Source organism: Plectropomus leopardus, chromosome 15 (genome assembly GCF_008729295.1).
Source record: "Plectropomus leopardus isolate mb chromosome 15, YSFRI_Pleo_2.0, whole genome shotgun sequence".
Lineage (NCBI taxonomy): Eukaryota > Metazoa > Chordata > Actinopteri > Perciformes > Serranidae > Plectropomus > Plectropomus leopardus.
The window spans coordinates 17,778,883-17,791,699 of NC_056477.1; the positions used below are offsets into that span (position 1 = coordinate 17,778,883).

General features: G+C 37.2%; 1 protein-coding gene across 1 annotated transcript in view; it reads right to left on the reverse strand.

Moving 5' to 3' along the window:
- Nucleotides 1–515: 515 nt before the first annotated feature.
- Nucleotides 516–12,817, reverse strand: part of eys (eyes shut homolog) — a 194,179-nt gene continuing 181,877 nt past the window's right edge. Inside the window, exons 46-50 of the mRNA XM_042502421.1 lie at nt 11,766–11,910; nt 9,093–9,267; nt 8,692–8,864; nt 8,421–8,582; nt 516–2,311 (exon numbers count right to left, since the gene is read on the reverse strand). Coding sequence (XP_042358355.1) covers nt 1,119–2,311; nt 8,421–8,582; nt 8,692–8,864; nt 9,093–9,267; nt 11,766–11,910 — 1,848 coding nt within the window. The 3' untranslated portion in view covers nt 516–1,118. The remainder of the gene's footprint in view (nt 2,312–8,420; nt 8,583–8,691; nt 8,865–9,092; nt 9,268–11,765; nt 11,911–12,817) is intronic.

A 12,817-nucleotide genomic window follows, 5' to 3' on the forward strand; every position in this document is an offset into this window, starting at 1 on the left:
CACGCTGTGAGAGTTTATAAACAGATGCTTTGATATAGCTTTGCTGTTGTTAAAGGTGGCTCCCTGACATTATATTACTTCATCAAGATGTTTTTTTCCATTTTTGGATTCCTTGTTTACTGTGCAGGCATGTAAGACGAAAAGTTTTCTTCACAAATTTGATGTGACATGGGGTGAGGGATTGATGTACAAATGATTATCTGGAGGGGTTAAGTATTTCTTAAAGTGCCGCTTTGGGTCAAAGAGTTCACCTATAATCTAGTAAAATCACTGGACCGTGAAAAAGTCTGATGAAAATCGAGCTGTACAGTGTTGAAGGAACAAGTAGTAAAATTTAAAAGAGTGAAACTGTTAGGGCTGTTCGATTATGGCAAAAATCATAATCACGATCAATACTGAAATCACAATTATTTAACACAATTACTTATTGACTTTGTAAACATGTTGCATTTATTGAACATAAAAAAAGTTCTATAAACAGATTAACTTTAATTTCCAATGATGCTTTTCCCCATTTAATTTCTTAATTTAATTCCGATTGAGTTGCTTAGTTTAACATGTCCTTCACTGATGATGTGGATGTCGATAGGGTTGTCTTTTTCTCCTTTGGTTTTTTTATTTGGTCATAGGCCACTTTGTGTTTAAATTTAAGATGATTCAAAAAAATTGATGTGTTGCCATATGATGCAGACCCCATGCATGCATTTTATTCTTTTTTGCTCCACGTCAGATGCCTCGTATCCAAAGTGTTCCCACACAACAGAATTTGTCCTGCCAAATTTTCTCATCAAACACTGTTGCTCTTCTTCCATCATCTTTCTCGCACTGATACATTTACTCGCTGGCAGTATCGGCTGCAAGTGTTACCTTTAGGCTGAGGGAAGGAGGGAATGTGCAATAATTTTTTTTTCTCGATTACATTGCTTTTGTAAATATTGGGAGCCGAAATTGAATTTAGAATCAAAATTTGATTAATTGCACAACCCTAGAAACTGCCTTTTAAAATTGGAACCTACTGCCGAATGTTACACAAATTTCTTTGTGGATTGCTTGTTGGAGGGTGTTAGAAAACAACTTAGCTTAGGGAATTTTCCGCTAGTTAAGATGCCATGACGCTACTATTCATTCCCCTCGTAAACATTAAAACCCTCACTATTTTTGAGCAACAGCAGCGGCTTAGTATCTTTAAACAAATAAACATTCCTGAGGCTTCCTTCAAAGCCTTTTGAAAACAGCCCAGAAGTAACAACTGATACATTTCTGTACAATTCAAACCCTCCAAAGTAAAGCCGACCACCGTAGTTTAAGGCCACGTAGCGCTCAAATGGGTCCACATCTTCAAAGAGGACTCTCCTATTGTTGAGGAACACCTGGATAACTGTGCTGTTTAAGGACATGGAGACATTGTGCCATGTGTTGCAGCACAGCGTGAGATTTCTCAAAGTTATTGGGAGGGAAAGTCTCTCTCCGAGATTGACGGCAATTTTGAGGTGGCCGTCCTGGAGTCCAGCTGTGAGGTAGTCGTCGTCTTCGTGTTCAGCTCTTCCCATCCACATTATCAAACTGTCATTCGAGCTTGTTCGGAAGCTGAAAGAAACGCGTGTGTATTTGAGATTTCTTGTGTTGTATCTCGGGTCCTGGTATTTCACATATGAGCTCCCCACAAACTTGAGAGTGTCCGTGGCGATCTGTGTGTCGCAGTGCCTCCCGGCCCATCCTAAGGGGCATATGCAGCGATACGAGGCAACGCTGGAGGGCGCGCATGAGGAGCCCTGTTTGCACGTGTTGTTTACACAGCTCACAGACTGGTTACACACAGAGCCGGTCCATGACGGCAGGCATACGCATGTGAACGAGTCACTTCCTGTTGCCCTGCAGCTACCTCCGTTTTGGCAAACCTTGTGCCCACAGGCGGTCCCGTCCCAGTCGCCAACGTTTGCTCCACTTATCGCTCCACTCTCCGTTAACTCCAGCTCTTCGCCGTTGAGTATGAGTTCTCTCAAACCACCAGTGAAACCCAGCGGCTCCCCCTCTGTTGCGTCCGTGGAGACGAAGCTCAGAGTGGATACGCCACCAACAAAGATATCTGTAGCAACATCCAGCGTGGTCATCCCTCCGGTCACGTTCTCTCTGACCTCCTTATTATCCAGACTGAGGAAGCCTTGGTGACCGACTCGGCCAGCCTTCACTGTGTGCCAGGTCCTGCCGCGTGAGTCCACTTGCCCCGCAGACTGCAGGACGTGGGTGCCATCGCCGAGATTGTATCGCAGCTGGACAAATCCAGATGCCAATGAGAGGCAGAAGAAGTCTCCTGTAGGAAGAAAATAAAGGATTTTTAAATTGTATTAAGATGGTTTTTTTTTTAATCTAATAAAAATCAAATCAGCTTCTTTTTCTATGGTAGAAAATGACTCTAACATAACCAGTGTCTGTTTGACTGACCAGAGTTACAGAGACAGAAACAGCTGACAGATGTCTCAAGACTTTTAAAAAGCTACATTTGACGTTTTGTCCACTGCTAATGTTTTAAGAAATAACTGATAGATCTTGGTGACTTTAATGGAAAGCTGCACATTTTGTATAATGAGTAAAACCCTCAATAATGAAGGCCAGATTTAGATTTAAGTCTGTAATGCAGCTGTCTTCGTTGTTAACATGATTTTGGCAGCTGGGATCACCACTCAAATATGTAACAGTTAGTGTTTCTATTCTCTGTTCTGCTTTAATTTAACCCTTTTGAAACATGGATTGTCATAAGTTTTTTTTTTCTTTTTTTTTCTGGACGCATTTCACAAGCTATTTGTTTGTTTATTCACAGAGGTGATAAAAATGTAAATACAAACATAATTTAAGTAAAGTTAGACATGTGAAATGGGACACCCTGATAAGCTATTCAAAGCTTGTAAATAGGGGCCCACCCAAGCATATTGATTTTATTTTTTTCCAAAATGGGCAATAACCAACTTGGCAAGACATGTCCCACAAATTGCAAGAAATGAGTAAAATATGACAAAAAATGTGAAAGAAAATAACCTAAAATTTAAAAGGAGGGAGGGAGTATTGGGAAAATTATCCTTGAAAATAAGGAAATAGGTCAAGGAAATAATTAAAATCATTTTTCATTTCTAATTATGTTACAGAAAAAATATAATAAATACATATATTGAAGCAGTTTTTGTCTTTTTATGTCCTTTGTTTTGTTTGTTTTTTTCTTATTTTTTCCAAACTTTTTTACTAATTTATTGCTAATTGTTAGACCATGTCTTGTTAACTTGCTTGTTGCCTTCTCGCCACGATTTTGAAAGAAATCAAACCACTTTGCTCGGGTTTCAAAGGGTTAGTGCATGACACTTTGTTTGTGTTGTGTTACATGCTCTTTATAGTTTGTATTATTTTATTTAATTTTAATGGTTCAAGTGCTGGGATTAACTTTTTTATTTTACTTATGTCTTTTTAAACTGTTTTCTGTTTTATCAGAGTAATTGTTTTGGACGATTTTACAAAAAATAAACAATGATCAGACAAAAGTCTGATAACAGAAGCTTAATTTGAGTATTTTTCTTTTTTACTTGTCTCTTGAATCACTTTGATACCCTCCAGATTTCCTTCGTGACATTTAGGCTGGAAAAAAAAATGAATTGAGAAAATATTTGGGTATTACTTTTCATATTTCTGATGACAGACGGTACTATGTCTTATCAGATTTTTGGCATCATACTATAGGTTTTTTCTTGTTTTTTATGTTATGTTATGCTGGGACGTTTTCATCATATTTTTAAGGACATACTACACTATAGCGTTTTTCTAGTTTTTCTGGCGACAGGCTTTACTATGATGTTTAAATGGGTTTTTGACATTATACTTTCTTAGAATGTTTTTCCTCTTTTTTTTTTTTTTTTTTTACAATATATTGTTCTATAACATTTTTAATCCCATTTTTGACAACGTACTACACAATGACTTTTTAATCATATTTCTGACATGCAATATTATGATGAATTCATCACATTTTTAGCGACATACTACATTATGACGTTTTAATTTATACTCAGAAATTTTAATCATATTTTTGACGACATACAATACTATGATGTTTTCTCATCATATTTCTGATGACATGATATACTACGATGTTTTAATACATTTATAACAACATACTACTCTGAAATTTGTAATATTTCTGACAACAGACTATACTATGACTTTTTAAACATATATATGATGATATACTGTACTCTGACTTTTTCATCATAGTTTTGACAACATACTGTCTTATGAAGTTCTTATCCTAAATTTGATGACATACTATACTCGATGTACATTTTTGGTGACATACTATTTTATGAATTATTTTACTTTACTATTTTAAATCATATTTTTGACTACATATTACACTATTACATTTTTACCTCAATTTTGGCAACAAACTATGTTATCGTGTTTTCATCATATTTTTGATCACATACTGTACTATGACTTTTTAATCACATTTTTGATGACATACTATAATGTGATTTTTTAATCATATTTCTGATGACATACCATACTATGACATTTTAACAAAATTTTAATGACACACTATACCAAGACATTTTTTTATCATATTTCATAAGAAATTCTATCCTCTATGTTTTAAGAGACTTTTGGGACATCATACTATACTATGACGTTTTCTCATATCTGTGATAACATACTATGACGTTTAATCAGTATAGTATTTTGGAAAAAAGAGAGACTATAGTATGGTGTATTTAAAAAAATTAGTATAGTCCAAAAAAGATGGCATGTTTGAACTGCCATAATACAGTAAGCCAACAAAAAAGCAATGGTATAGGATGCCAAAAAAAAGCCATAGTAGAATATGTCAAAAAAAGGTGTTATATAGGTTGTATAGGTAGTCCAAAAAGGAAAAAATCATGATATAGTATTCATTCAATGTCAGTTCAATTTAATATATAACCCATTATACCATAGTGTGCCAGAAAAAAAAGAAACATAGTATAGTATGTCCAAAAGAAATTCCATAGTATACTATGCCAACAAAAAAATTAAAATTATAGCATTTTAAATAGCCATAGTTTAGCATGTGGATAAGAAGCCATAGTATAGTATGTTAAAAAGGGAATAATGATAATAATCACTGAATAGTATGCCACAGAAACTTTAAAGTATAGCATGTTTAAACCATAATATAGTATGTCAATAAAAATGCCATAGTAAAGTATGTCAAAGAAAATCCCATAGTATATTATGCCATAAAAAATCAAATTATATCATTTTAAATAGTATAATATGCAAAAAAAATTAAATATTTGGCAGTATATTTACAGAAAAAAAGGCAATGTGTAATATTTCAATAAAAAATCATAGTATAATTTGCCATAAAAATCCAAAGTATAGTATAACAGTCATAACACCATAATACAGAATACCAAAAAAACACCTCACAATATAGCACTTTAAAACAGCTAGAGTATAGTATGTTGAAAAAAAGTAATTAAATCATAGCACAAACAAGACAAACAAAGAGAAAGGAGCATTTGGTTTTTACAGTGGTGGAATGTAACTAAGCCTAATTGAATAATTTCTGTACTTCAGTACAAATCTGAAATATTTTACTTTTGTATCTCATTGTGTGTCACTTTCTCCATCACTACATATAAGATAATTATTCTGATAGCTTTAGTTCCTTTCTGTCCTATGAAAACCAGATATGCTAATGTTAAATGTTTGTGATAAAATAAAAAAAAATCCCCTTCTTTAGCTAAATTAAGTCTTTAAAAATCTTCTCTTTAGAGATCCTTGGTTCTATCAGGACAGCCACGTTACAAACATAAAATGATCTTATTGAATCTTTGCTGTAGATTAAAGTACCCAACAGAATAAAAAGGAGTTCAAATGAGCAAAACTTTAAACACGCACAGCAGGAAAATGACACATACACATAAATGCAGTAGGAATACACATCCAAAAATATCAGAGAGAATGGAAAAACATTGGCAAGGACCATTTTGCCGCACAATGATTACGGACTTTTACATTTAACAAGCTACAATGAGTATGCGGCATTTTGGTAATAACAGCCCACTTAAATAATAACTTTCACCTAGATACAATTTTCAACACAGTGCTTTTACCTGTAGAGCAGTAGTTTCGCAGTGCAGTATTAGCCGACTTCTACTGCAGTAAGGGATCTGAATACTTCCTTCACCACTGCCTAACTGTCTTATTACATTATGCATTAATCAAACGCCGATGCAGTTTATCTCGCTCGCTTACCTGAGAAGTACTTCACTGTAAATGTACTTTTAACCGTGCCGATCTGCATCTGCTGCACATTATCTTTGCAGTACGCGCCAACTTTTCCTCTGTGGTATCTGAATAGATCCGCCGATAATCGCGCTAAACTGCGAGTTGAGGAAGCGTTACCGAGCGAAGGCTTGCAGCCAGGGTCAAATCAAAAAACGGCGGGTGACGCCATTCACAGGGGCGTGGCTAGGGAGTGGCGAAGCGTCATTCCTGAAATCTGATTGGCCACCCCAGGTACAACCCTATTTTGATTGGCTGCGCCTTCAGTTTGAACTGTTTGAATGAATTTTCGTTTACAGGTTCAGTTTTAAACCATGGATGTTTTTTTCTCTCCAAAACTTTATTTACAGGGAAGAGGTATAAAAATAACAACAATTCATACAAAGTGCACAAAAAACAGTGCAACTTTGTAACAAGCCAGGGGTTTGATGTCCATAAATTATGTTTTCAACACAAATGAAAACAAAATTAAAATTCTTCAAAATAAGAATAGTCTTTGCAGCTTTTTTGTTCTTTACAAATTGAATTGAGCTGTAGTGCTGATGAAGTTCAATAGTAAAAGGATGAAATCAGGGTTTCAAGGCAGTCCATTTTGATTTGTGGAATTTTCCAAGAGTTATGGGAAGTTGAATTATATAACTGATATTAACAGATAGCCTATTGAAATCAAAATATAACATAATATCAAAAATTTGTATATTAACACCAGTTTTTCTGTTTATGTAGTCTTTCATTCTGTCCAAAACAGCGTTAAATGTTCACCTGAAAAAAAAAATTAATCATAGTTTCATTCTAGTAACAAAAATCATAGGAATACTCTAAATTAAGTTTAAATCTTTTCAATACTTCTTTAACAGGATAGATTCTGTGCAAAATCTTGAAGGTTATTTCTTTCACTTTGTTAATAGTGAATACAATATTTATTAAATATAAGCCTTTTTTTCACTGTAAATCACCCATGATAGAAGACCAAAAGAATTTTGCTGCAGGAGGTGTAACACAGTCCAAAGCACTCCGAATAATATCAGTCACTGCACGACTTATTCTGAATATCAATATCTCCAATAAAAATGTGTTCATCTCTAATGACATTAGGCTTGCTCGTATTTATGGGCCCCATAACGCAGAAGATCTGGGTACTTTCTTACCACAGAAAGAGAGCGTTTTATGCTTCATGTGTTACTGAGCAAAGGAATGAATGGGGTCCCACTTCCACACTATATCCAGGTTTTCTTAATACATCCATGGAAGTGGAGATAAACAATGCTTCATTAAAGCAATGCTGATGCATGGGCCCGAAGCAGCACTCATACTTAATGCCACTCCTGAATAAGTCAGTGTCCCACTTGAGCCACCTCAGTAAAAAAAAGTCTGGACGTGCCATTTGGCACTCCATCAAAAGCATACAGAGTTGATGCAAAAATAAACAATCATTTTTTGGTGTTTTACTGATGAGAGTCAACTAGAACAGTCTGTTAATTTCAGAAAATTACATCACTTAACTGTAATGCAGCCTTTAAATCTAGGAAAACACAATATTCACAATATTACAATATCCGAAATCGAACACAGTATTAAGTGTCACATAACAACATTTTAACATCAATATTTTACCCAACCCTGCCTGACTACATTTATACTACTACTTTTATATTACATATTACATATATGTCTGCCAATTAAGCCAGCTTAGCTCAAGCCCTGATTTAAAATGTATCTTTGTGTCAATGTATTAAAATTAATTTAACACATTTGTCGAATGAGTGCCCAATATCATACCAATATGCTACAATGAATCTTTTCAAATGCCCCCCAGCATGAAATACTTGGTTTGAAGAATAACTGATGCAACATTTTTCCTATGACTGTAAAGAGTTATGGGGGCACTCCAAACTGCTTTTATATCATCTGCCCAACAGAGCAAATTTGTAAAGTCAAGTGTCTATCATATATTCTTTCATTGTACTTTGGAAAAAAAGTTATTCTACAATCTGCCCCATGGAGGCAGGACAGAGCAAATAATGATCCTGGTTCTTACACGTTAACACACTGACATTCTGTAAACATAAGATTTCATTCATTAAAACATAGCTGTAATTGAATGTCCTCACCCGCTCTGGCACTGAGGTGTTGGGCAGTGTACACGAGGATGCCATTCGGTGACACAGGCTGAAACTGCAGCTGCAAATCTGTCCTGTGTCTAATACTCATAGGTGGGAATGACATCCATGACGACAGGTTGCCACTGAAGAATGGATCACTGATGGTCACAGCTGAAGAGGCAAAACAATATAGCAGTTAAATAATTGAATCGCGAACATTGTGTCTTATTAAATATGTAAAAACGCATATGATGATACAGTTAGAGTTCAATGATGCAACCTTTCTCGCAGTAGAGACCCGCAGTCCCCAGGGGGCACTGGCAGGTATATCCATTTGGGAGAGGGATGCAGGTGGAGCCGTGGGCGCACAGAGGAGGGGGACTGTGCTCGACATCACACACAGAAACAGTTTCAGAGCAGAGTGCTCCCTTCCATCCAAATGGGCACTGGCAACTGCAGTCGGACACAGACAGACACTGTGAAAAGCTTGTAAACACTGTCCATTCCTTTCACTATACGTGCACTGTGTAACTGATCATCTACGGGTTACTGATGTCTAGTTACAATACAGATGGGAATATATGCATGACATGAAGGTGTTGGGGTGCATTCCAAAGCCTACATGTGTTATTTATGAGTGGAATCATTATAAATGACAAGAAAATGAATATTTCCACTTACTACACAGATGAGCCAGAGTCCACACACGTCCCTCCGTTTCTGCAGCGAACATGAACACAAGGGGTGACTCCACACTGACCCACGCTGCGCCCGAAGGCCGGATGTCCCGCAGGCTGTCCCAGTACTTGGAACTTTCTGTCTCTTCTTGTACGAAACTGCACATCAAAAATGCACCCTTTGAAAAGAACAAACACACAGACAGCCAAAGTGTAAGTCAGAGGGATATCTTTCATTTCCCTGATAGGGGATTATCAGAGGGAACACGCATTCTTCATTTTCCCTGTTTAAAGATTAAAGGTGCACACATGAAGATGTGGTTAGTCTGAGGTGGGTTTCCCACTGAAGTGAGGGCAATTAAAAGGAAAACACCTCTAAAAATGAATTTCTTTGATGGTTGTTTATTTTATCATGTGAAACCACAGGGTCTACATACTGAAATCTGAACTTCATTATTAGATGGAATAAAAACTCTGCAGTCTCTACAGGTCATATCAAAGATGTTCGGATTTTTTAAATCTACGTCCCCCCACGCTATAATCATGCACCTCCATCATCATATTTGCTTTTTGCTTTCATAATTCAATTTTATCAAGACAATATTTGCTTTGGCCAGAGCACAGGGCCTTCTATAAATATAAGGCCTGAGCACAAGCCATGTAGTCATCTGCACATGCAGACTTCCGTCTCTCTGCTGCATTAGTCATTGGCATAAACAGAATGCAGGGGAAATGTCATGCTCATTCATGAATATTCATGGCATGATGCTGTCTTCTTGGCAGACTCAAGTGATGGTTGCGGTGCTGCAAACATAGACCGTTGGAAAGCGAAGCAGATTCATAAGAAAGATTATAAAAAATGGTTATTTTTGTTTTAGCTGCACACTCACTGACTCCTGTAACAGAACCAAGAAACCAGGAAAGCCAAGCTTAGCATTACTACCTGTCAGAGAAATGGCTGAAATTAAACTTTACTTTGACTGTGCAGAAAACATCTCCTATTAAATTGTTTCAGAATAATATTTTCTACTTAGTAGCAATTTTTAACTTGCACTTTTTTGGCTCCACAAACCCAGTAAAGTTGCAGTTACAGTTTACATCCATGTCAGTCCAACTCATATGTAGCCATGACAGCAGACAATACTTATTCTAAAACAGCTACATAGTCTAAAACATTGATGCTCCACACACATCTCCAATCCAGCAGCACAGAAGAGCTATACCATGAGCAAAGTTTCAACAACACCTGAGATTTGCGTCACCTGTCCTATGGAATAAAGGCATAAAAAGCCAAAAAAAAAAAGTACAGAAAAACAATAAACAAACATGTTTTGATAGGTCACAGTGACCTCTGACTACCAGCTTCTACTCAGTTCATCCTTGAGTCCAAGTGGATGTTTGTGCCAAATTTGAAGAAATTCTATCAAGGTGTTCTTGAGATATTGTTTTCACAAGAATGAGACACATTTGAGGTCACGGTGACCTTGGCCTTTGACCAATTTGAAGAAATTCACTCAACGCGTCCTTGAGAATGGGCGGGCAGACGGAAGGACAGATAACCCGAAAACACAATGCTTCCAGTCACAGCTGGAGACATTAAATAAATGACTGAGGTTCAAAAGGTAATGACCCTTAAGATCTTTTGGCAAGTCTGATAAAAAATATCTGCATCAAAGCAGCAAGAAAGTTTTTTAATTGACAAACTCAACAAACAGACTTCCCGTTTCTTGTTATTTGATCAGCAGCTCAAAATTGAGTAATTTTTTTTTTCACCCAGCAGCCACAGTACCTCCTCCACCACCTTTCCACAGGGGAGTGTGGATCTGTTGATAACTGGGAGTGAAGTGCATTATCAGTGTGTTCACTGCCAGCCATCATGATTAGGGCTCGAGGAAGGTCACACAGATCTGATTAGACGCTCATGAGTTCTCATTACATCCCGAGCAAAAAGGTTATGGTACCACCAGTGTCGCCTGACTCAGGTAGTACTCACCAGTAGAGAGGGAGTATGACAGTCTGATGCGGCATGGGCAAACTGATGCTTTACCATAGCTGATTTGATTTGGAGAGGTTTATTTGGCGAGTAGAAAAATGAATTACACAATGATAAATAGGCAAAAACACAAAATCGCTCCAGTCCTTAAATATAAAAAAGCTCTTGTTCCCCTCAAATGGATCCGCCATGACATTTTATAATAACAAGCTTCATTGCTGTAGTGCAGAGACTGCTGAATATGGTTATGATGATATTCATAGCTGTTGTCATCATTACGGTTATGGCAATTTTGCTCCGCAGCGCCGCACATTAGTGGGCACAATGGATGCTCCCCGGAATACATTCCTACATGGGGTCACCTGAGAAAAAGCATAAATGATGTTGATGATGACAAAGATGATTTGTATGACCCTCTTGTTCAAGTGACTTATCAGCGGCAGAATGGATTTGCACACAACGCAAAATTGTACAGGGGCGTGAAGTGATTAAAGGGTGCAGATACAATCAACCTCAAAGCTCTGCTCTGGCCTCATACGCAGTGCAAGCCTGTAACTCCCTTTTTCATTACACACCTTCCCCTCTGCTTACAAAGAGACAGAGATCCTGGGAGAACCTCCAAGCCCCAGTGCTCTCACTCCAGACAGCAGTGTTTGGGTTGTAATAAAGCCGTAGCAGCCTTACCCTGAAAGCCATGACGGAACCTGGATCCAAGTGGCAGTAGTTCAGGGGTGTACTCATTATATCCGCCCACAAAGAGCTGGTTCAAAACATTCAGGCCCAACAGAGGTCCCGGAGATGATGCTGTTCTGTTACGCTGTCCGTCAACCTTGAAAAAAAACCCCAAAAAAAACCCCATAAAAAAACATAGTAAAATGTCAATATTAAAGCGGCAGTCTTACAACTGTAGGCGGCAGTGTGGGAGATCAATTTATTTAAAAATCTGCCAAAGTTGATAAACAGTATGACCTCAGGTTGGTCATCCAGTTATTACACTGTGTCCACTTATTAGCCACTGTAGCTACCATGCTGTGAACAGACAGACATGTTAGTATCTCACTGTTCCTGTAGTTTTTCAGCCACACTTAGATGATGCACACATCCTCTCCCTGACCACTGGACCAAAATGATTTCTTGGCACAAAGAAACCTGATGTGTTCCAAGAAAACAGCCACATCACTACAACACCATTTACCAGTTCACACCAACAACACTAGGCAGGGGGCCGGACAGATCTATAGTGTTTCTGTGTGTACGTACACAGTGCAATATATCAAATTCTAGGTGTATAATTCATAAGGGGATGCAGGGCACATGTCCACCTCAAAATGTAGAATTCCCCACCTAAAAAAAAAAACCATTAAAGAAGCAGAGGACCTTTAGTTTGACAAAATCACAGACGTTTCCACCATAACCCCCCCCATTATTAAAATGAAACCTACACCCTTGTATAAAATAATTAACATTTGTATCATATACAGTTAGGTGACTAATTAAAAGAAAAGGTAAATAAATGGGTGGAAAAGGGGTGGATGAATGGTTTGAAGAGATGAAATGAGATTAGGGGTTATGGTTTGGAACAGTGTTTCCCAACCTTTTTGTCTTTTGACCCCTTTTTGTATTTATATCACAGTTGCTTGATGTCTGTCTACTAGGCTGTTTTAGGCAATTTGGGAAAAATATATATATCTAATTGCAATTATTTTGACTGATATTGAAATTATAATTATTTTCAT